Source organism: Ornithorhynchus anatinus, chromosome 1, assembly GCF_004115215.2.
Source record: "Ornithorhynchus anatinus isolate Pmale09 chromosome 1, mOrnAna1.pri.v4, whole genome shotgun sequence".
Classification (NCBI taxonomy): Eukaryota; Metazoa; Chordata; class Mammalia; order Monotremata; family Ornithorhynchidae; genus Ornithorhynchus; species Ornithorhynchus anatinus.
In genome coordinates this window covers 120,686,746-120,709,841 of record NC_041728.1, presented here as the reverse complement: position 1 = coordinate 120,709,841, position 23,096 = coordinate 120,686,746, and the positions used below count along the sequence as shown (strand labels likewise).

The window sequence follows — 23,096 nt, the reverse complement described above, 5'->3', positions numbered from 1 at the left end:
AGTTTGAATCCCGCCTCTGCCATTTGTCAGCTGTGTGACTGTGGGCAAGTCACTTAAGTTCTCTGTGCCTCAGTTCCCTCATCTGTAAAATGGGGATTAACTGTGAGCCTCACGTGGGACAACCTGATTACCCTGTATCTACCCCAGCACTTAGAACAGTGCTCTGCACATAGTAAGCGCTTAACAAATACCAACATTATTATTATTATTATTATTATCCTCTGGGTCACGCCACATTTGACTACTTGTGCAGTTCCATCAGCGTAATTTATGATCTATACTCACTATGAAATGACAGGAGGTGACCACAGTGAGTGAAGTCTTAAAATGAAATCACTCTCCTGTGCTAAATTAAACAGAGCTATGGCACGTAAGGAGAATGGATGTCAACAGGATATACAAATAGCAGCTGTCAGGTGAGCTGAAATTGGGAAACCGAAAGCCAGGACAGAGTAAACATCTTAAGATAAAACAAAGCCTCAGACAATGTTGAATCCCAGACAAAACTAGGAGTCAATGGCTATTGATGGACTGGAATGGTGCACTGAAATAAGATGGTTTCTGAGCTTACATAATGCATTTTCAGAAATAAGGAACTTGAAACCAAATGGCCCACTGGCATGGATGCTGCTTTTGTGACCTTTAATTCAGGAAATGTGCTTGCAAATTATTTACAATCCTATTGCCCCTAGAATACGAAACATAGGCTGTCTGAGTACAAATGGGTAAAACATCAGGCATTTGAGTCATCCCACTTACTCCTAATTAAACACTGAACATGCCCTTCAGAAACTAAAGGAAAAGGAAATGGAGGACATGAAGGAAAACAATCTCAATGTAATTATCTCTAAAACTCAAACCACTAATATTTAGCAACAATCTCTACAGTAAAGAGAACTCTGTTAATAGGCAATGAACAGTAATAATGATTTTATTTTTCCTTTCTACCCATTAAAATTTGAAGGATCAATATTAATGGGGGGGGATAAAAAGAGTCCACTTTATTTCAAGTGTGGCAATGTGGGCTATGAAGATTTATAATATAATTAGCAGAATGATGCATTCTTTGCCTTGGCTAGGAAATATTCTTCATTTTTTTCTGCTCTTGCTGTAATATTTAATAATAATAATGTATTTATTCATCAATTACTAAATGCCAAAAGCTGAACTAAGACTGGGATGGGTACAAGATAATAAGATCAGACACAATCCCTTTCTTATAATTTAAGAGGGAGAACTGGTATACAGAAAGGTGAAGTGACTTACCCAAGGCCAGACAGTAGATCAGTGGGTAAAAGTGGGAGTAGAATCTGAGTCTTCTGACTCCAAATCCTACAATCCTCACCAAATCCCAAGATCTTTCCCTCAGGTGATCCTACCTCCCTATCACTTGTAGGATTTTTACATGCTTCTAAGTGCATTTTCCTTATTCTTGTTTTGAATCAATTAATTAATCAATCAATCATATTTACTGAGAGTTTAGTATGTGCAGAGTACTGTGATAAGTGCTTGGGAAAGTGCTAATACAACAATGTAACAGACACATTCCCTACTCACGAGTTTACAGCCTAGAAGACAATCTTAATCTCTTCGCTTTTCCCACAACCAGTACCTCTCTTTTTCACTGTTTTACTACCTTTTTTCTATTTGTCTGAATCACACTTTGAAAGATTCCATCCCTCTCCTCTGTGTCACATTCCTCATAGGCTTTCAGATTTATATGTTCATAGACAGCCACCTGCATGCTAAGGCACCTAGTCATGCTCTTCTCTCTAGACTGTAAACTCATTGTGGGAAGGAAATGTGTCTGTTATATGGTTATATTGTACTCTCCCAAGTGCTGAGTACAGTGCTCTGCACACAGTAAGCACTCAGTAAATAAGAGTGACTGACTGACTCTATTTCTATTTCTCTTTCTCTCTCTCTCTCTCTCTCTCACACACACACACACACACACACACAAACACAGAAAAGCACACACTGCAATATCCAGGGTGAAGGACCTTCTCTTGGCTTCTCCCTCTGATTGTGGGCAGAGAAAATGGAGGAGAGGCTGAGGCACCTGAGCTTACCCAAGAGCTGAACCTCAGTGGTGGGTGATGCCCTGGGTCCCCCGAACACCTTCCTGCCAATATGTAGTCTTCCAAGTGCTTAGATCTCCTCACCGGCTGGGTGGAGCCAGCAAATAAGGGGAACCCCCAAGGGAACCACATACTAATAGGTTATGAGTCGGTTCCAAAGATCAAGGTTCTGGGAAGAACCAGTTTGTGTCCTTCATCTTTAGCTTTCATATGGTCAGAAGAGTCAGGCCTTCAGCCCAGTTCAGGTGATCTTGCTTTCAGAGTCAACAGCTCTGGGTTTATTGGTTTGGGCTTCCAAGAAAGTTCCTTGCCCTGTCCCTGCTGATGAATTTGTCATGCTCAGAGGTTTATAATATTGGCATCATAACACAGAAATACAAGTCAAGCTGGTTCAAATTATTGAACTCCTCTGAAATCCTGTTCTTGCCCATTAACTGAGAGGGTAGTATACTTTTTCTCTAAATGAGGATGTTTAAAGTAATAATTTAAGGTCAGAGGAGGAAATGGGTAAGTTAAAGGGAGATGTTGAAAAGTCACAATTTTACTTCCTCACAGATTTGAAAATGGATTGAAGATGTGGAATCGAAAGTTTTTAACCATGAAAATGTTGCAATTGTATTTGTTTTGCATATTAATTTCTCCAAATATATTTCCTCAAAGCCTTAATAGATCACTGACTATAGCACTTAATTCAAGGATAAGAACATGATGCATATACACTTAGACAACTAGAATTTTTCTGGGTAACATGGGCAGAAAATAGGCTAGTTTACAACTTAGCTAAATTCTGTGTAAGAGCAGGCTAGGCTAAGTCTGTGGAAGAATGTCTCCAATCAGACAATCAATCAAAGGTATTTATTGAGTAATAATAATGTTGGTATTTGTTAAGCGCTTACTATGTGCAGAGCACTGTTCTAAGCTCTGGGGTAGACACAGGGCAATCACGTTGTCCCACGTGAGGCTCACAGTCTTCATCCCCATTTTCCAGATGAGGTAACTGAGGCCCAGAGAAGTTAAGTGACTTGCCCAAAGTCACACAGCTGACAAGCGGCAGAGCCGGGATTCGAACCCATGACCTCTGACTCCCAAGCCCGTGCTCTTTCCACTGAGCCACGCTGCTTCCCTGTGCTTACTGTATGCAGAGCACTGCACTAAACATTTCAGAGGGTACAGTGCAGTAGAGTTGGTGGACATGATTGCTGCCCACAAGGAAAATCAGTGTGGCCTAGTGGCTAGAGCACTGGCCTGGGAGTCAGAAGGACCTAGATTCTAATCCCGGCTCTGCCACTTGTCTGCTTTGTGACCTTGGGCAAATCAGTTCACTTCTTGGTGCCTCAGTTACTTCATCTTTAAGATGAGGATTAAGACCATGGTGGGACAGAGATCATTCATTCATTCAATAGTATTTATTGAGGGCTTACAATGTGCAGAGCACTGTACTAAGCGCTTGGAATGAACAAGTCAGCAACAGATAGAGACAGTCCCTGCCAGTTGACGGGCTTACAGTCTAATCGGGGGAGACGGACAGACAAGAACAATGGCAATAAATAGAGTCAAGGGGAAGAACATCTCGTAAAAACAATGGCAACTAAATGGAATCGAGGTGATGCACATTTCATTAACAAAATAAATAGGGTAATGAAAATATATACAGTTGAGCGGACGAGTACAGTACTGAGGGGATGGGAAGGGAGAGGGGGAGGAGCAGAGGGAAATGGGGGGAAAAGAGGGTTAAGCTGCGGAGAGGTGAAGTGGGGTGGTAGAAGGAGTAGAGGGAGAAGAGGAGCCCAACCTGATTACCGTGTATCTACCCCAGAGCTTAGTAGAGTGTCTGACACAAGTAACTGCTTTTACTATGTAAAATATATAAAGTATTTTACAGTTTACAGGGGAACTTGGCTAACTTAAACAAGCAGAAGTGCTTTGGACTCCCTATCTCTGAACCTTGAATATGGATACTATGCAGAGCTAGTTGTCAGAGTTTGCCCACCAGACCACCAAAAGCTGAGAGGACATGCCTCTCTAAAGTTAAAATAAGGGGTAGGGACAGAAGAAAAGAGATATTTTTGTTCCCCACATCATTTAATGTGATTTCAATTTAATCGCCCACTCTCCCACTATACTGAAAACTCCTCAAGGGCAGTGATGACTACTAACTCTACTGTATTTATGCTCTTCCGAGTGTTTAGCATAGTATTTTGTGCTCAAAAACTATCACTGATTGAATGATTGATTAATTGATTTAGATAGGCATGTATCATAGCACAAATTCATATGAATAATGAGTAACTTAGATCTATGTGCACAATGTCTATGTGCATAACTCAGAGCCTTCAGCTACCTGAATGATGTGGAAGTGGAGGGTTTGGGAGTCAGGAGATAGCAGGTTCTGGATCCAGGTCTGTCTCTAGCCTATTGTTTGAGTTTGGGCATTTCACTTAACCTCTCTGTTCCTCAGTTACCCACTCTGTAACAATGGGATTAAACACCCGCTCTCCCTAACTCAGAAATTGTCTGATCTGATTATCTTGTACCTACCCTAACACATGCTAAACTCTTAATAAATGACATTAATCAATCAGTGTTCATTTATGAGCACTTACTTTGTCAAGAACACTGCAGCAAATGCTTAAAAGAGTAAAACAGTTAATAAATCTCCTCACCCTCAAGGACTTACTTACAATAATAGATTGTTGTAATATGACATTGTTATTCTTTTTTATAAATGATAATCATTCTTCTAATCCATCCACCCTCCCTTCAGATAATACATATGAACACAATGAATTTTGAGGCCTTCTAACATTGACCCACTTCTTTTTTTAAAGATCTTCATGAAGCAGCTTGGTCTAACAGAAAGAGCAAAGGACTGGGAGGCAGAAGACGTGTGTTCTAATTCCAACTCTACCACTTACATGCTCTGTGTCCTTGGGCAAGTAACTTATCTCCTGTGTGTTTCCTCATCTGTAAAATATGGATTCATCAGTAAATGTTCTCTCTCCCACCTAAACTCTGAACCCCATATGGATCTGGGCTGTGACCCACCTGATTATCTTAATAATAATAATTTTGGTATTTGTTAAGCACTTATTATATGTCAGGTACTATACGAAGCACTAAGCCTCTCAGAAACTCACCTTGAGAGTTTCCAGTACTCTACTAGTCTCGACTATGGGAGGGAAAGTCATGCAGATGCATGCCCATTCCATTCCTAGCTTGGCCAGTGGCTAGCGAGTGGAAGGCAATCTGCTACAAGTCAAAACTGTGCTGAGCAGCAGCAGCATGGGAGAGAGTCGAGGGCAGAGACTCAGGTTTACTATGTGGAAAGAGGCAATGGTAAACCACTTCCCATATTTTTACCAAGAAAACTCTATGGGTACACTACCAGAATGATGGCAGGTGGAGGTGGAGCGTTCTGGGAGAGATGTGTCCAAGGTGTCACTGTGGGTCGGAGATGACTTGACAGCATAAGACAAGGCATACTAAGCACTGGGGTGGTTACAAGCAAATCGGGTTAGACACAGTCCCTGTCCCACATGGAGCTCACAGTCTTAATCCCTATTTTACAGATGAGGTAACTGAGGCACAGAGAAGTGAGTGGTCCAAGGCCACACAGCAGACAAGTGGCAGAGCTGGGATTAAGAACCCATGACCGTCTGACTCCCAGGCCCATGCTCTACCATTACACCATGTTGCTTTTCGTATCTGTAAGAGTGCTTAGTGCAGAGCTTGGCACAAAGTAAGCGCTTAACAAATATCATTGAAAGAAAAAAAGTCTGACAAATTTTACCACAATTTATAATCATGTACAGCAGTGCAACTGTTTCTCTATTTGTAAATGTTATTTAAATGTCCTACGATATTGAATTGCTATTCTTTATATTAATTTGGACAAGCCAAGGGTTATAAGTGGAAACATTAGGAAAACCATTCCTGGTGATTTAATACTAGGAATGAATCCTGAGCTCATTAAATTTAAAAGATCATGCTACTCTTCAGGTCAGGTTTAATTGTGTGAATGTGAGCTTTTTGATTAAGATATGAGATCAATTAAAATGTAAATTAAACTTTGGTTAGCAGCAATTTTTCATTTCCATGACATTTCAAAAGGAAAGCATACACTGTTTCAATGTTCCAATCCCAGTCAAATGTTCACTTCATATTTTCCAAATAGATTATGCCTAGATAGTTTCCAGAAGGAAATAACTGCTTTTAGCCATTTAGGGACTCATTTGACCTGTATACTAATGGAAGATAATAGGCTATCTCTACAGAATTTTTTTTTCTACTTCCCGTCATTATTCCATTTGCTTATCATGCTCTCTAATGCTGTAAAAGGTAAGTCCTGCTATCAGAAATTAGGCAACAGACCCTTCTTAAACCTCATTCTGTGATTGTCTGATCTCTTTATAAAAACTTCCAGTGGTTGCTCTCCTCATTAAAGAGAAACTTCTGACCACCAGCTTAAAGGCACTCAATCAGATGTCTCCCTCCCACTTACCCTCACTCATCTCTCACTAAACCCTAGTTCACACACTTTGTTCTTCTCCAAATTCCATTTCACTGTGGCTTGTTATCTTCTCTCTTGGCACCGCAGTCATGCCCTTCCTCCTGCCTAGACTGGGGTTGTGTCTACCAACTCATTTAAATTGTACTCTCCCAAGTAATTAGTGCCGTGCTTTGTACCCAGTTAATTGCTCAATAAATGCCATTGATTGATTGATTATAACTCCCTTCACCTATACATCTGGCAGACTACTGCTCTCCCCATCTTCAAAGCCCCCTAGGAAGTCTTCCATGATTAATCTCTCAAACCCCACCACACACACATTTCCCCAGCTGTCACTTCTGTACCACCTAAACACTTCGGTACTCATACCCATTCACTAGCACTTCTGTATAGAATAAAAAAAACAAAACCCAAAATAGACCAAAACTGAGCTCCTCATCTTCCCTCCCAAGCCCGGTCCTCTCCCAGACTTCCCTATCACCGTGGATGGTATGACCATCCTTCCCGTCTCTCAAGCCTGCAACCTCGGTGTCATCTTTGACTTGGCTCTCTCATTCACCCCACACATCCAATCTGTTACCAAAACCTGCTGGCTTCACCTTTATAATATCGCCAAGATCCACCCTTTCCTCTCCACCCAAACGGCTACCTTACTGCTACAGGCTCTCGTAATATGCCGGCTAGATTACTGTGTCAGCCTTCTCTCTGATCTCCCTTCCTCCTCTCTCACCCCGCTTCAGTCTATTCTTCACTCCGCTGCCCAGCTCATCTTCCTGCAGAAACACTCTGGGCATGTCACTCCCCTTCTTAAAAACCTCCAGTGGTTGCCTATCAACCTCCACACAAAACAAAAACTTCTCACTCTAGGCTTCAAGGCTCTCCATCACCTTGTCCCTTCCTACCTCTCCCCACCTCTCTTTTTCTACTGCCCACCCCGCACGCTCCGCTCTTCTGCTGCCCACCTTCTCATCGTCCCCCGTTCTCGCCTATCCTGGGAGTCCTATGTGGGACATGGATGTGTCCAACCTAATTAATCATTCATTCAGTCATATTTATTGAATGTTAGTGTGTGCAGAGCATTGTACTAAGTGCTTGGGAAGTACAATTCAGCAACAAATAGAGAATCCATTCCCACAATGGGCTCACAGTCTAAAAGAGGGGAGACAGACATCAAAGCAAGTAAACCCGCATCAGTAGCATCATTATAAATAGTATAATTATATATATATATATATATAATCATTAATAAAAATAAATAGATTTATAATTATAAATATTACTTTGTATCTACCCCAGATCTTCAAATAGTTCCTGGCACATAGTAAGCCCTTAACAGAAAGAGAGATGAGATAATGTTAACTGGAAGGGTTTTTTTGGTTTGTTTTTTTAGGATAGGGAATAGTTGAACAAGTTTGAAAGCATTAGGGGAGAAGTCCTAGGAAAGTGACCAGTTAAAAATGGCAGATAAGTAAAGCAGGGAGGGGGCAAGCATTTTGATAAAGTGTGAAAGTATGGGGTCTATGCACAGGTGGAAGGGGTAGATTTTGAGAGAAGGCAAGATATCTTCTCTTGAGAAACTGCTGGGAAAATTGGGAGAGTTGAAGAGGGCACAAGAGAGGAAGGAGGGATTGAAAAGGATCAGGAGAGAATTTAGGGACCTCACACAATCTTGCCAGTTTCATCAAGCTCACTGTGGGCAGGGACTCTGTCTGTTTTATTGTTATACTGTACTCTCCCAATCACTTAGTTCAGTGCTGAATACTCAGTAAGTGCTCATTAAATAAGACTGACTGATGAACTGACTGACTGGGAAAGAGGTGGGGAAGGACCAGGAAGTTTGAGAAAAGAGTTAAATTTCTGAATTAGCTGGCCTAGGAAATGGGTAAAGGAAGAAGCAGCATGTAATAGTGGATAGAGCACAGGCCTGGGAATGAGAAGGTTGTGAGTTCTAATTCCGGCTCCACCCCTTTCATTCAATCCTATTTATTGAGCACTTACTGTGTGCAGAGCACTGTATTAAGCGCTTGACAAGCGCTCTGCACTTGTCCGCTATGTGACCTTGGATAAGTCACGTCATTTCTCTAGGCCTCAGTTTCCTCATCTGTAAAATGTAAAATCTGTAAAATGGGATTGAGACTGTGAGCCCCAAGTGGAATAGGGGCTGAGTTCAACACTATTTGCTTGTATTCACCACAGCACTTAGTACAGTAACTGGCACACAGTAAGCACTTAACAAATACCAGAATTATTATTATTATTATGGGAGTCAATAGGATGGATAAGTATTTTTGCTAGGCACATGAGAGAGCTGATTTAAAACAGGTTTTGGTGTAAGTCCCTTCCCCCATCGCCCCTTTCTCTTGCTGTTATATCTAGACTCCGAATTGGGGACAAGCTAAAATTAACTGATTTCCTGCTATGAGTTAAGAAGTGCTGAATTGATGTGGTCTCCCTGGGGCTTATTTATGTCTGTGGACCTCAAGCTGGGATGATACTAGTCTCAAGGATCTCCTACTCTCACTTATGCTTTCCATAGAGACATCATGACTGCCCAATGCCCATTGTGTCTGGATCATCTAAAGATTTACAGTCAACATATTTGCAGATAGGCATATCAAAACACCTCACAACACTCATTAATGAAAATAATTGCATTTTTGGTTAGACACTTACTATGAGTATTGTGCTAAGTGGTATGGTAGATATGAGATCATCAGGTATGTAAGACTCACAGTCTGAGTAGGAGGGAGAACAAGTATCGAATCCCAATTTTATAGGTGAGGGAACTGAGGCGTAGAGAGGTTAAGTAGCTTGCCTCATTGATGAGATTCAGGTGGGATATTAGTTTGGATGACTAAAATGGCTTATTTACATAAAAACAGCACATCGAGTATTAGCAGTGGGGCTACCCGTCAAATTCATGACTCCCTGTTCAAGGTCTAACATACTAGGACCCAGATAATAATGACAATGGTACTTGTTAAGCAGTTACTATGTGCCAAGCACTGTTCTAAGCACTGGAGTAGATACAAGTTAATCTGATTGGACATAGTCCCTGTCTCATATGGGGCTCACAGTCTTAACCCACATTTTACAGATGGGACAACTGAGTCACAGAGAAGTTAAGTGATTTACCCAAGGTCACACAGCAGACAAGTGGCAGAACCGAGATTAGTACCCAGTTCCTTCTGACTCCCAAGGCTGAGCTCTATCCACTAGACCACACTGCTTCTCACAGAACCTCAGTCCACACTCAGTGCAATATTCATATCATTTGTTCAGATGACCATACAATCGGGAGGGGTGTTAACAATTAAAAAAAAGAGGTCAACATGATCTTGGTGATTAAGAAAAATCAGCTGAATAAAATGTAATGACATTTACTACTGATGAACGAAGGAAAATAGATTTAGGGTTAAAAACTTGACAATGCAAATGGAGGATGTGGCAAGAATGACTAGATTCAAATAGCAGAAAAAGAAATAAAGAACAGAGTTTACCACAAGTTGTGTCAGTCAGCACTGTTGTGCTGTCATTAAAAAGTCAACATGGTCTTGGAATGTGGTAACAGGATTATGACATGCAGAATTAGGAAATAAGATTCCCATTACACTAAGCCTTAAACTGGACTTTATTAGAAGATCATGGCCAATTTGGTTATCAGTTTAGTCATCCAAGTTTTTAAATGATGGGATAAAACTGAAGAGAACACAGACAAGAAATACTAAAAGGATTAAAGGGAGGGAAAAACATTGACCTAACAGGACAGAGTAAAGTTTCTAGTAGTAGAGAGGTAGTGTGGTCTGGTGTAAAGAGTATCGACTTCAGAGCCAGAAGACGTGGGTCCTAATCCCGTTTAGCCACTTGCCTTCTGGAAGACCTTGGGCTAATCACTTAACTTCTCTGTGTCTCTGTTGCCTCATCTGTAAAATGGGGATTAAATGTCTGTCCTCCTTCCTACTTAAACTGTGAGCCCCATGTGGGACAGGTGCTGTGTCCAACCTGATTAACCAGTATCTACCCCAGTTCTTAGTACAGTGCATGGCAAATAGTAAGTGCTTATTCATTCATTCAATCATATTTATTGAGCCCTTACTGTGTGCCGAGCACTGTACTAAGCACTTGGAAAGTACAATTCAGCAACAAGTAGAGACAGTCCCTGCCCATAATGGGCTCACAGTCTAGAAAGGGGAGACAGGCATCAAAACAAGTACACAGGAATCAATAGCATCAATATAAATAGAATTATAAATATATGCATGCATTACTATAAATAGAATTATAAATATGTACATATATACACAAGTCCTGTTTGGGGAGGAGGGGTTAGAGCAAAGAGAGTGAGTAGAGGTGATGGGGAGGGAGGAGGAGCAGAGGAAAAGGGAACTTAGTCTGGGAAGGCCTCCTGGAGGAGGTGAGCCTGCTTACTTAACACCACAATGATTAATAATAGTAGCAGTTATCCAAATCCCACCTGGTGTAGTGCACTAATGTTGGTATTTGTTAAGCGCTTACTATGTGCCGAGCACTGTTCTAAGCGCTGGGGTAGACACAGGGGAATCAGGTTGTCCCACGTGGGGCTCACAGTCTTAATCCCCATTTTACAGATGAGGGAACTGAGGCACCGAGAAGTTAAGTGACTTGCCCAAAGTCACACAGCTGGCAAGTGGCAGAGCCGGGGTTTGAACCCATGACCTCTGACTCCAAAGCCCGTGCTCTTTCCAGTGAGCCACGCTGGATGTTCCAGTGTAGTGCCCCACTACAACTGGGGCTTGGGAAATCTAAAATAAAGAAGTGAAATGTTCACTCACACTCAAGCCCAGAGTGACCTTACCCTTTAACAGGGGAGGCAAATGAAAAAAAAAATGTGCAACCACAATGATTTATTAATAAATGATTGATTAAAATATGTACATGAGTTTTGAGGATGGGTATCAATAAATTCATAAGTGCAAGAGTTGGCTGTTGCATTTATGTGGCTAATGTGCTGGGAAATTAGTCAGAGTAGGCTTGCTGGAGACGGTGAGGTTTCAGGAGAAATTTGTCTGTGGGGGAGAGCTTTTCTGTAGCCTGGAGAAGCAAAAGCTGAATTAACAAGGACTGGGGTGGGAGAAGCTAGTAATTGTCTTTTGTCTCTTTGGCCATACATGGCTGATCAAGAGTTGTGGCTTAAACAAGACATATAGAGGAACTTCTTGAATGTAAGCGTGAAACCTTGCAATAAGCCACAGAGGGCTTTTGTGGAACCTCCATATCTAGAGACCTCTATTGAAGCACTGATATAGAAGCAACATGGATTGTTTGGTCAGTCATTTGTATTTATTTAGAGCTTACTGTGTGCAGAGCTCTGAACTGAGAGCTTGGGAGAGTACAATTTAACCATATAACAGGCATGGTCCCTGCCCACAACAAGCTTACAGTGTAGAGGATGAGCTGGGTAGAACACAGGCCTGGGAGTCAGAAGGACCTGGGGTCTAATCCTGGCTCCGCCACTTGTCTTCTGTGTGATCTTGGACAAGTCATTTCTCTGTGCCTCAGTTACCTCATCTGTCAAATGGAGATTAAGACTGTAAGCCTCATGGAGGACAGGGACTGTGTCCAACCTGATTTTCTTGTATGAATCCCAGCGCTTAGTACAGTTACTGGAACATAATAAGCACTTAACAAATACCACAAATACAAATACCATTTTTGCTAGCCATCTCCGTCCTGGATCGGGGCAAAGCTATGGACCAGCTGACTTCTTGGAATCCCTCCCAAAACATTTTCTGTGATCTACATTCCTTGGAAATAATTTGAACGTACAAAACTACAAACCAATCCGAAAAGAAATGAATCGCAAATTATCCAGAATAGAAGTCAGCGTCAATCAGTCCATCACGTATTCATTGGGCGCTTACTATGTGCAGAGCAATGTACTGAGCGCTTGGGAGTGTCAACAGAATTGGTCGGCAGGGAATCTAGAGAGGGAAACAGGTCTCCGTATAAATAAATAAATCCTTTTGACTACTATTGTATACATAGTACGATAGGGAGATCATGGTGCCAGATGATACAACAGCAGTACAAGTTGAACCCTTTTGCTGTTTTTGTGGGGCGGAGATAGCCAAGAGCTGACAAGTGGGTAGAAGAGGAGACTCATGCAGGGATATTCTGAGAGCATGTCTACCAACTGTGTTGTATTGTGTTCTCCCAATTGCTTAGTACAGTGCTCTGCACAATAAATACCATTGATTGATTGAATGACCAATTCGAACCTGGAACCTTTAAATCACCACCTCTGGATTCTGTGGAAAGAAAAGAGTGGTCAGTTAGGGGGACCAGCCCACCGTCCCAATTGGGTTGTTATGGCATGTTCTAGCAAGAATGTTGATAATGTTGGTTTTTGTTTAGCGCTTGCTATGTGCAGAGCACTGTTCTAAGCACTGGGGTAGATACAGGGTAATCAGGTTGTCCGACGTGAGGCTCACAGTTAATCCCCATTTTACAGATGAGGGAACTGAGGCACAGAGAAGTTAAGTGATTTGCCCACAGTCACACAGCTGACAAGTGGCAGAGCCGGGATTCAAACCTATGAACTCTGACTCCCAAGCCCGGACTCTTTCCACTGAGCCATGCTGCTTCTCCAAGAATGTTAGACATGACTAACCAATGGAAAGCCCTCCTTTCCTCTTCTCCTACTCCCTTCTGTGTCTCCCTTCCTTGCTCCCTTTATTCTTCCCCACTCCCAGTCCCACAGCACTTATGTCTTCTTCAAATGCCTTCGAGTCATTTCTGACCCATAGAAACTCCATCCACGGACACACCCTCTTTAGAATGTCCCATCTTCTGTCATCAAGTCGTTCTGGTGTGTGTATCAAAAGAGTTTTCTGAGTAAAGATATGGAAGTGGTTTACCATTGCTTTCTTCCACCAGCACTTATATCCCTATCTATAATTTATTTATTTATATCAATGTCTGTCTCCCCAGCTAGACCGCAAGCTGATTGTGGGCAGGGAATATGTCTGCTTAATGTTATATTGTATTCTCCCAAGTGCTCAGTTCAGTGCTCTGCACATAGTAAGTGCTCAATAAATATGATAAGATGAATGAATGAATGAATGAATGAATGAATGAATGAATGAGTCCAACTCTCTCCTCTAAATAGATGACTTCCAGAATGTACCAAAGGAGTTTCTGGGACCAAAAGTCTAATGCCTTGGCCCTCACGAGAGTCGGGGCAGAGTTTACAGCAAGGAGGAAGAGTGCAATCCTATCTGAAAGCAAAGATGGAAAATTGTGGGACCTTTACTCATAGGTACAGGCAGAATTTGATTAATAGGGCCCTCTCCTTTTAGTCTCTCTAATCCCCTAATCTCTGTTTTGTGTTTCCTCACGCTCTCTTTTTCCTTACCGTGTTGTTGTTGCTACTGTGGCTGCTGCTGCTGCTGCTTCCTCCCTCCCTCCATCAGATTGCTCCCTGGCCTCCTGGAGGCAGGAGAGATGAAAGGGAACAGGAACTGGCAGGGAAGGTTAAAATGCAAAAAGGCTCCTGAAGGAAATGTAGGATGTCTATTATATTCTGAGTGCTCTGATGTATCCGTTTCCGAAGACTGGTTGGCTCTTGATTTGATCAGATTTTGAGCTCTATTTATATTTGCATTTTAGTCTTTTAGGGGCACATGTCTAGCCTAGCATTTGCTGGATTATGAGCTCCCTCAGAACAGGCCTGAATCTTCAGAGAATCTTAGAGTTAGTAGAGCAGGTTACAAGCCTCAGAAACCATACCAGAAAGATAGTAATCACCACTTTTCTTATAAAGCTATCTTCAAGAGGGGAGATTTTCCAGCTTCCCTCATTAAGGTAGTCCCATATGTCAAAGTTTCAATGCAACACCTAGTTCCAAACTAGAGAGTTTTCAATAAATAGTGATCGATTGTCTAAAAAACTGCAATGCCCTCCTCCCCATAAAGAAAAAAAAAGGCTAAAACTTTAATCAAGGCCAGAAAAGACACTTTTCTAGTTAACATGAAACAGAAGCGAGCTCAGCGAATGGTGGGATTGAAACAGTATTGTGATTCATTGTTCAGGATAGAGGGCACCAGAGAAACAGCAGGAGTGGAAGATTTCATTGCCCAGTTGTCAATGTTGAGGACAAGGGAAGAGGAGGTTGGATGTATTGCACAGACTCTCGGGGAACTGATCATACTAGGCAAGAAAAAACGAAGACGTTAGTGAGGAGTTTTGAGGCAACAGCAGTTGGAACAGAGACCAGCAGGTAATTACTCTATTAGAGATTTGCTCTTCCTTCTTTTCTGACTTTTACTGGTGAGAACTGACACTCCATTGTAAACAGGCTCCTTTCTCAGACTCTCTGTAGGAGAGTAAAGATGGGTGAGATTAGAGGAAGCTCGTTGGTGAGGTTTCCGTTACAATTAAAATAAATAGCAATCATTTCCTGCCCTTAGACGATTGCTGTATTGATTCATTTTGAATTCTACTACGATTTGCTCTTGCTCCTTTTGTCATCTGTATTTCATTAGTTTCTTGGATTCCTTTTGAATCCTGGATATATCATTTTCCTGTGGATGAAAAATAAAAATGTGTCATAATGGTTCATGTGCAACAAACATATGGGGCAGGGTTGTTGAATTGCATTGCATATATCAAACTTTCACGCTCTAGCATATAGAGTTAAGTGGACATCCTGACTGTCAGTGGTTTGTGCTGTATCTGAAGGGCTCTTGAGTGAATTCTTGTCAAAGCTCATTGTGGGGAAGAGACACATCTACCACCTCTGTTATATTGTGCTCTCCCAAGCGCTTAGTACAGTGCTCTGCACATAAATCAATCAAATAATCATATTTATTAAGTGCATACTGTGTGCAGGACCTTGTACTAAATGCTTGTACTATAATAACATTGGTACACACATTCCCTGCCCACAACAAATTTACAGTCTAGAGGGATAAGTCGATACGATTGATCATCAGACACCAGACTTTTCTTCCCTCGTAGTATTTTCACCACCATCAAGATTTTTCATGTTTAGAATGATTTTTTTTCTTCTGATTCTTTGCTTCTGATTCACATTTATCTGCAAACAGCACGAGCTGTGAGTCACAGGTTGCTTTGGAGTGTGGTTTCTTCCTAGCAGAGGCAACAAAGAGCAGTGTGGGCTGCCATCCCATCCCTTGAGGGCTTACATGGTCAACTAATCAGGCAGATAGGATCCAAACAAAGGGAAGAAATGAAGCATTCCTTCACACAAGGCAAAGCGGCTACCAGTAGTAAGGTACCCTTTGAGATGGGCAGTCCATCCCATGTACCTTTCTGGATGTTAGCTCAGATTTGTGTCTCTTCCTCACATCAATCAATCAATCAGTGGTATTTATTGAGTGCTACTATGTGCTGAGCGCTGGTCTAAGCCCTTGGGAGAGTATAATAAAAGGGAATAAGCAGACACATTCCTTGCCCATAATGACCTTACAGTCTAGAGAGGGAGATAGATATTAATAAGAATAATAATAAGAAGAAGAACAATAATTATGGTATTTTAAGCTTTTAGTAAGTGTCAAGCACTGTGCTAAGCACTTGAGAAGATACAAGTTAATCATGTCAGACACATTCCCTGTCCCACACAGGACTCACAGTCTAAGTAGGAGGGAGAACAGGCACTGAATCCCCATTTTACAGATGACACAACTGAAGTTTATTCATTCATTCAATAGTATTTATTGAGCGCTTACTATGTGCAGAGCACTGTACTAAGCGCTTGGGATGAACAAGTCGGCAACAGATAGAGACAGTCCCTGCCGTTTGACGGGCTTACAGTCTAATCGGGGGAGACGGACAGACAAGAACAATGGCACTAAACAGCGTCAAGTGGAAGAACATCTCATAAAAACAATGGCAACTAAATAGAATCGAGGCGATGTACAATTCATTAACAAAATAAATAGGGTAACGAAAATATATACAGTTGAGCGGACGGGTACAGTGCTGTGGGGATGGGAAGGGAGAGGTGGAGGAGCAGAGGGAAAAGGGGAAAATGAGGCTTTAGCTGCGGAGAGGTAAAGGGGGGATGGCAGAGGGAGTAGAGGGGGAAGAGGAGCTCAGTCTGGGAAGGCCTCTTGGAGGAGGTGATTTTTAAGTAAGGTTTTGAAGAGGGAAAGAGAATCAGTTTGGCGGAGGTGAGGAGGGAGGGCGTTCCAGGTCCGCGGGAGGACGTGACCCAGGGGTCGACGGCGGGATAGGCGAGACCGAGGGACGGCGAGGAGGTGGGCGGCAGAGGAGCAGAGCGTGTGGGGTGGGCGGTAGAAAGACAGAAGGGAGGAGAGGTAGGAAGGGGCAAGGTGATGGAGAGCCTTGAAGCCTAGAGTGAGGAGTTTTTGTTTGGAGCGGAGGTCGATAGGCAACCACTGGAGTTGTTTAAGAAGGGGAGTGACATGCCCAGATCGTTTCTGCAGGAAGATGAGCCGGGCAGCGGAGTGAAGAATAGACCGGAGCGGGGCGAGAGAGGAGGAAGGGAGGTCAGAGAGAAGGCTGACACAGTAGTCTAGCCGGGATATAACGAGAGCCCGTAATAGTAAGGTAGCCGTTTGGGTGGAGAGGAAAGGGCGGATCTTGGCGATATTGTAGAGGTGAAACCGGCAGGTCTTGGTAACGGATAGGATGTGTGGGGTGAACGAGAGGGACGAGTCAAGGATGACACCGAGATTGCGGGCCTGCGGGACGGGAAGGATGGTCGTGCCATCCACGGTGATGGAGAAGTCTGGGAGCGGACCGGGCTTGGGAGGGAAGATGAGGAGCTCAGTCTTGCTCATGTTGAGTTTTAGGTGGCGGGCCGACATCCAGGTGGAGACGTCCCGGAGGCAGGAGGAGATGCGAGCCTGAAGGGAGGGGGAGAGGACAGGGGCGGAGATGTAGATCTGCGTGTCATCTGCGTAGAGATGGTAGTCAAAGCCGTGAGAGCGGATGAGTTCACCGAGGGAGTGAGTGTAAATGGAGAACAGAAGAGGGCCAAGAACTGACCCTTGAGGAACTCCAACAGTTAAAGGATGGGAGGGGGAGGAGGCTCCAGCGTAGGAGACCGAGAATGATCGGCCAGAGAGGTAAGAGGAGAACCAGGAGAGGACAGAGTCCGTGAAGCCAAGGTGAGATAAGGTATGGAGGAGGAGGGGATGGTCGACAGTGTCAAAGGCAGCAGAGAGGTCAAGGAGGATCAGAATGGAGTAGGAGCCATTGGATTTGGCAAGAAGGAGGTCATGGGTGACCTTAGAGAGAGCAGTCTCGGTAGAGTGGACGGGACGGAAGCCAGATTGGAGGGGGTCTAGGAGAGAATGGGAGTTAAGGAATTTTTAAATAAGAAGTTTAGATAAGTTAATTTGCCCAAGGTCACACAGCAGGTCCTGGTGGAGCTGGGATTAGCACCCAGGTTCTCCAACTCCCAGTCACATGCTTTTTCTATTAGGCCACACTGTGCCTCCTCACTTGTTATAGAGAAGTCCCGTTACAGAGTTTCAGGAGAATTTCTGGATGATTATTCACATACCTTTAGAGTTTCAAAACTAGGAATTCCAATTCCTTATTGTTCTAATTACATGATATCTCTGTGTATGAAGAAAGATGCATGTTCTCTCACCCATTAACAGAAGAGGAAATTGAGGAAGAAAAGAGCCTGGCTGGAGTCCCCCTGAAAATCAGTTTTGGGTTTGAGATTTTAACTTGAAGCTTTTGGGTCAAATGCTGTTATTTGTCCCTGTGAACTGTCCCATCTCCCTTACAAGCCTCTCTGGAGACATTTTGGTATCCAGTATGGCTTGTCTGGAGAGGAAGTCCCATAACCAGAAGGACCTGGGTTCTAATTGTGACTTCCCCACTTGTCTGCTGTGTGGCCTTAGGCAAGACACTTCACTTCTCTGTGCCTCAGTAACCCCATCTGTTAAATGAGGATTAAGACTGTGAGCCCCATGGGAGACGGGACTATGTCCAACCTGATTACCTTGGATCTACCAAGCCCTTAGTACAGTGCCTGGCACATACTAAGCATTTAATAAATACCATATTAAAAAAATGACCAGAGGGCAGTGGTATCTGGTTGAGGCTTATTGCCACTGTTAACTGACATCTTGTTATTGCTGAAGGTATGGGGAATGGAGAAGACCCACCCTCTTTTCCTCACTGTCCTCCATTCGTGACCATTGCGCTTGCTTGCATTGTGAGCATCCTTATGTGAGCTTGAGTACTTTCAAAATCATAGGCCTCGGAGTCAGCAAGTCAAGGGTTCTTCTCCTGGCTCCCCCACTAGTCTGCTGGGTGACCTTGGGAAAGCCACTTCACTTCTCTGGGCCTCAGTTACCTTATCTAATAATAATGATAATATTCATTAAGTGCTTACTATGTGCCAAGCACTGTTCTAAGTGCTGGGGTAGAATCAAGGTAATCAGGTTGTCCCATATGGGGCTCACAGTTTTAATCCACATTTTACAGATAAGGGAATTGAGGCATAGAGAAGTTAAGTGACTTGCTCAAGGTCACACATCAGACAAGTGGTAGAGCCAGATTTAGAACCCATGGCCTCTGACTCCCAAGCCCAGGCTCTTTCTGTTAAGCCACACTGCTTCTGGGATTGAGACTGTGAACCCCCATGTGGAACAGGGACTGTGTTCAAACCCACTTTACTTGTGTCCCCTCCAGTGCTTAATATAGTGTGGCTCAGTGGAAAGAGCTTGGGCTTGGGAGTCAGAGGTCATGGGTTTGAATTCCATATCTGCCACTTGTCAGCTGTGTGACTAGGGGTAAGTCACTTAACTTCTCTGTGCCTCAGTTACCTCATCTGTAAAGTGGGAGTTAAGACTGTGAGCCTTAAGTGGAGCAACCTGATTACCCTGTATGTACCCCAGCACTTAGAACAGTGCTCTGCACATAGTAAGCACTTAACTAATATCATTATTATTATTATTGTTATTATTATTATTATATAGAGCCTGGAACATAGCATGGCTCAGTGGAAAGACCATGGGCTTGGAAGTCAGAGGTCATGGGTTCTAATCCTGGCTCTGCCACTTATCAGCTGTGTGACTTTGGGCAAGTCACAACTTCTCTGTGCCTCAGTTACCTCATCTGGAAAATGGGGATTTAGACTGTGAGCCCCACGTAGGACAACCTAATTACCTTGTATCTACCCAGCGCTTAAAACAGTGCTTGGCACATAGTAAGCACTTAGCAAAATACCAAAATTATTATTTTTATGGGAAGCAGCATGGCTCAGTGGATATACAGGCTTGGGAGTCAGAGCTCATGGGTTTGAATCCCTGCTCTGCCACTTGTCAGCTCTGTGACTGAGGGCAAGTCACTTCACTTCTCTGTGCCTCAGTTCCCTCATCTATAAAATGGGGATTAAGACTGTGAGCCTCACAGGAGACAACCTGATGACCCTGTATCTACCCCAGCGCTTAGAACAGTGTTCTGCACGTAGTAAGCGCTTAACAAATACCAACATTATTATTATTATTACATAGTAAGTGCTTAACAAATACTACAGTTATTATTATTATTCAAGAGGTGTCAGATTGAAAATAAGACCATCTAAACATTGACTATCTGTAGAACCAACCAAACAATGACCATCTCTAGCCTTAGGGTTTGGGCAGGGGAGGGGAGTGCAGGAAAAGGGCAGCAATCCCACCCTGGGGAGGAGGGGAGGGTGAACTGTTGCTGGGCGGTACAAATAGGCATTTTAGTACCTTTGATATACTGGTATTGTCTTGGTCATGTGCCAAGGGAGAAATGAGAAACATGGGTGCAGTATGATGACACCTTGATAGAGTAAATCTGAAAATAATTTCATCTAATTTAACCTAGTTTCAGTTTGTTTCTTAATGATCATTTTCCTGCTCCTCACGGAACTTTGGTTTTCCACAGCAAAGTCCTGGGTGATGAATTCCACAGTGAACTGCAGCTTTGCAGCTCCCAGTATCACTTCAGAAATTATTTACATAAGCCTCCTTTTGATTTTTGGCATCCTATTGAATGCTGTCGCCCTGTGGGTCTTCTGCTACAAAATGAAACGTTGGACAGAAACAGGCGTCTACATGGCCAACTTGGCCATGGCTGATCTCTGTCTTCTATTTGCATTGCCTTTTGTGATCTGGACTCTGAAGATGAAAGATTCTCAAGACACCCTTCTCTGCAGGATCTCTCAGAGCATTTATCTCATGAACAGACATATGAGCATTTACACCGTCACCCTGATTGCCCTTGATCGCTACATTTCAGTCAAATATCCGCTGAAATCAAGGATTCTTAGATCTCCCAAGAAAGCAGCTTTGGCTTGTGCACTTCTCTGGATCTTTGTCATCAGTCTTGTATCTATTCTGTACACTGTACCTTTCCAAGAGGGAAACTTCTGTTTTGGATCCAAGGCCAGAAACCCAAACATCATCGTATTTTCTCTGCTTGGATTTTTCATCTCACTAGTCATTTTGACCTTTTGCTCAAGCCAAGTCATCATGAGCCTAATCAAGAAAAAGAAGACAGATCCCTATGAAGAACAGTTGATCAAGAAAGCAGTCTACATGGTTTCGGCAAATCTGATTGTCTTTGTAATCTGCTTTCTACCTCTGCACATTGCACTGTTGATTAGATATGTGATTGAACTAAAAAGTTGTTCTGCCCTGGAAAGAATTTTAATGTTTATCCTGATATCCTCACGTTTATCCAATGCCAACTGCTGCTTGGATGCTATTTGCTACTACTTTGTGGCCAAGGAATTTCAGCAAGCTTCAGATTTATCCATGCCCACAGTTACAAAGTCCAAATCAAACAGAAGTCAAAACTCCCAAGGTGAAATTTTATCTTAATAGAAGCAGAAACAGCTTCTACCTTGAAAACTTCCCCAGTTCTGGGTTTCAGGAATGGCCTTAGACAAACACCATGTGCTCAGAAGAGCCCGCTTCTACTCTGCCATCTAATAATGGGTTGGGTTTTTGGAAATTGAATAGATATGGTCAGCGGAGAACTAAAGAGGTAGATTTTGTGCCTTTGGTGTCTCAATATTGCCCACTCCTGAAAGACCAACTGGATAGTGATTTGGAAAGCCCAACATGGATTGGGTCTCATTCAGTCATATTTATTGAGTGCTTGCTGTGTGCAGAGCACTCAGCATGGCGTAGTGGATAGAACACTGGCGTAGGAGTCAGAAGGTCATGGGTTCTAATCCTGGCTCCAATATTTGTCTTCTCTATGGCCTTGGGCAAGGCACTTCACTTCTCTGAGCCTCAGTTCCCTCATCTGTAAAATGGGGATTGAGACTATGAACCCCACCTGGAACAGGGACTGTGTCCAACTCAATTTATTTGTATTCACCCCAGTACTTAGTACAGTGCCTGGCACATAATAAGTGCTTAACAAATACCACATTAATTATTATTAAAATATAACAATAGACACATTCCCTGCCCACAACGAGCTTATTGTCTCCAGGATGAGGGACCTATTTCCCTATTTCTGGTCTTTGTGCTGGTGATGGTGGTAGTGTTTGGGACAGGGGAATCTCTGATAACAGCAAGCTCAGAAATTCCTATGTGTCCCTTAGAAATGTGAGATTCAGAAGTCTGGGCCTGGAAATCAGAAAGCCCTGGGTTCTAATCCTGACTCTGTCACCTGTCTGCTGTGTGACTTTGGGCAAATCACTTAACTTCTCTGTGCCTCACTTACCTCGTGTGTAAAACAGAGATTAAGACCATAAGCTCCCATGTGGGACAGGGATTATATCCAACCCAATTACCTTGAATCTACCCCATTCCTTAGTTCAGTACCTGCCACATAGTAAGTGCTTAACAAATACCACAGTCATTATTGTTCTTATTATTTTCATGGGTTTCAGCATCTACACATGCTTAAGAACTTCTTCCTAGGTGGCCAGGTGAATCAGTTGGTCAGTGGTATTTATTGAGCATTTACTGTGCGCAGAGCACTGTACTGAGCATTTTGGAAAAGTGCAATAGTAGAGTTGGCAGACATGATCCCTCCCCACAACAGGATCACAGTCTATAAGAGGAGCTCTTTGGATCTAACTGGGTTAGAGGCTGGCTAGGGCTCACTCTCTGGCTGCTCCCCACAGAGCTTAAATAAAGTGTAACCAAGTAGGAGAGATAGTAAATTATAGTATGATTAGCATATGGATTTTCCAGATTTAAAACTCTCAACAATTTGAGGATTCGATTTAAAAAAAAATCTGGTTAAAATCAGGTTTAAGTTCCCAAGGATTCAAAAATTTGGGTTTTGTTTTACTTTAAAATTTCATTATGCACGTGAAAGAACATCTGCATGGCTAGTGTTTCTCATGAAATATTGGCCCTTGCTGGTGTTTCAGACATAGTAAATGCCACAGTATGGCTTAATGATCAAGCCGTGAAACACGGCTGATCTGTCATACACCACTTACACTGGTTCAGCCAAGAAGAGGATCTAGGAAAAGGGAAAGAAAGATGAAAAGGCAAGTCTGCCTGTCTGCCTACCTG

The 23,096-nt window shown here is 42.9% G+C and overlaps 1 protein-coding gene and 1 non-coding gene across 3 annotated transcripts in view; both read left to right on the top strand.

Annotated features, from left to right (window-relative positions):
* The window catches only part of LOC100080746 (G-protein coupled receptor 35), a 37,824-nt gene extending 16,062 nt beyond the window's left edge, over positions 1-21,762 (top strand). Inside the window, exons 1-2 of one of the 2 annotated variants that reach the window (XM_039912793.1) lie at positions 13,727-14,848; positions 20,497-21,762. In XM_039912793.1, the coding sequence (XP_039768727.1) occupies positions 20,511-21,434 (924 nt within the window). In that variant the 5' untranslated portion in view covers positions 13,727-14,848; positions 20,497-20,510 and the 3' untranslated portion in view covers positions 21,435-21,762. Of the gene's footprint in view, positions 1-13,726; positions 14,849-20,496 lie in introns of those variants that run through there. The other variant, XM_039912792.1, reaches the window with a different exon arrangement.
* On the top strand, positions 5,201-5,338 carry LOC114817050. The gene has a single exon (XR_003764889.1). It is a non-coding gene; the product is annotated as a small nucleolar RNA SNORA7 (small nucleolar RNA).
* Positions 21,763-23,096: the final 1,334 nt, after the last annotated feature.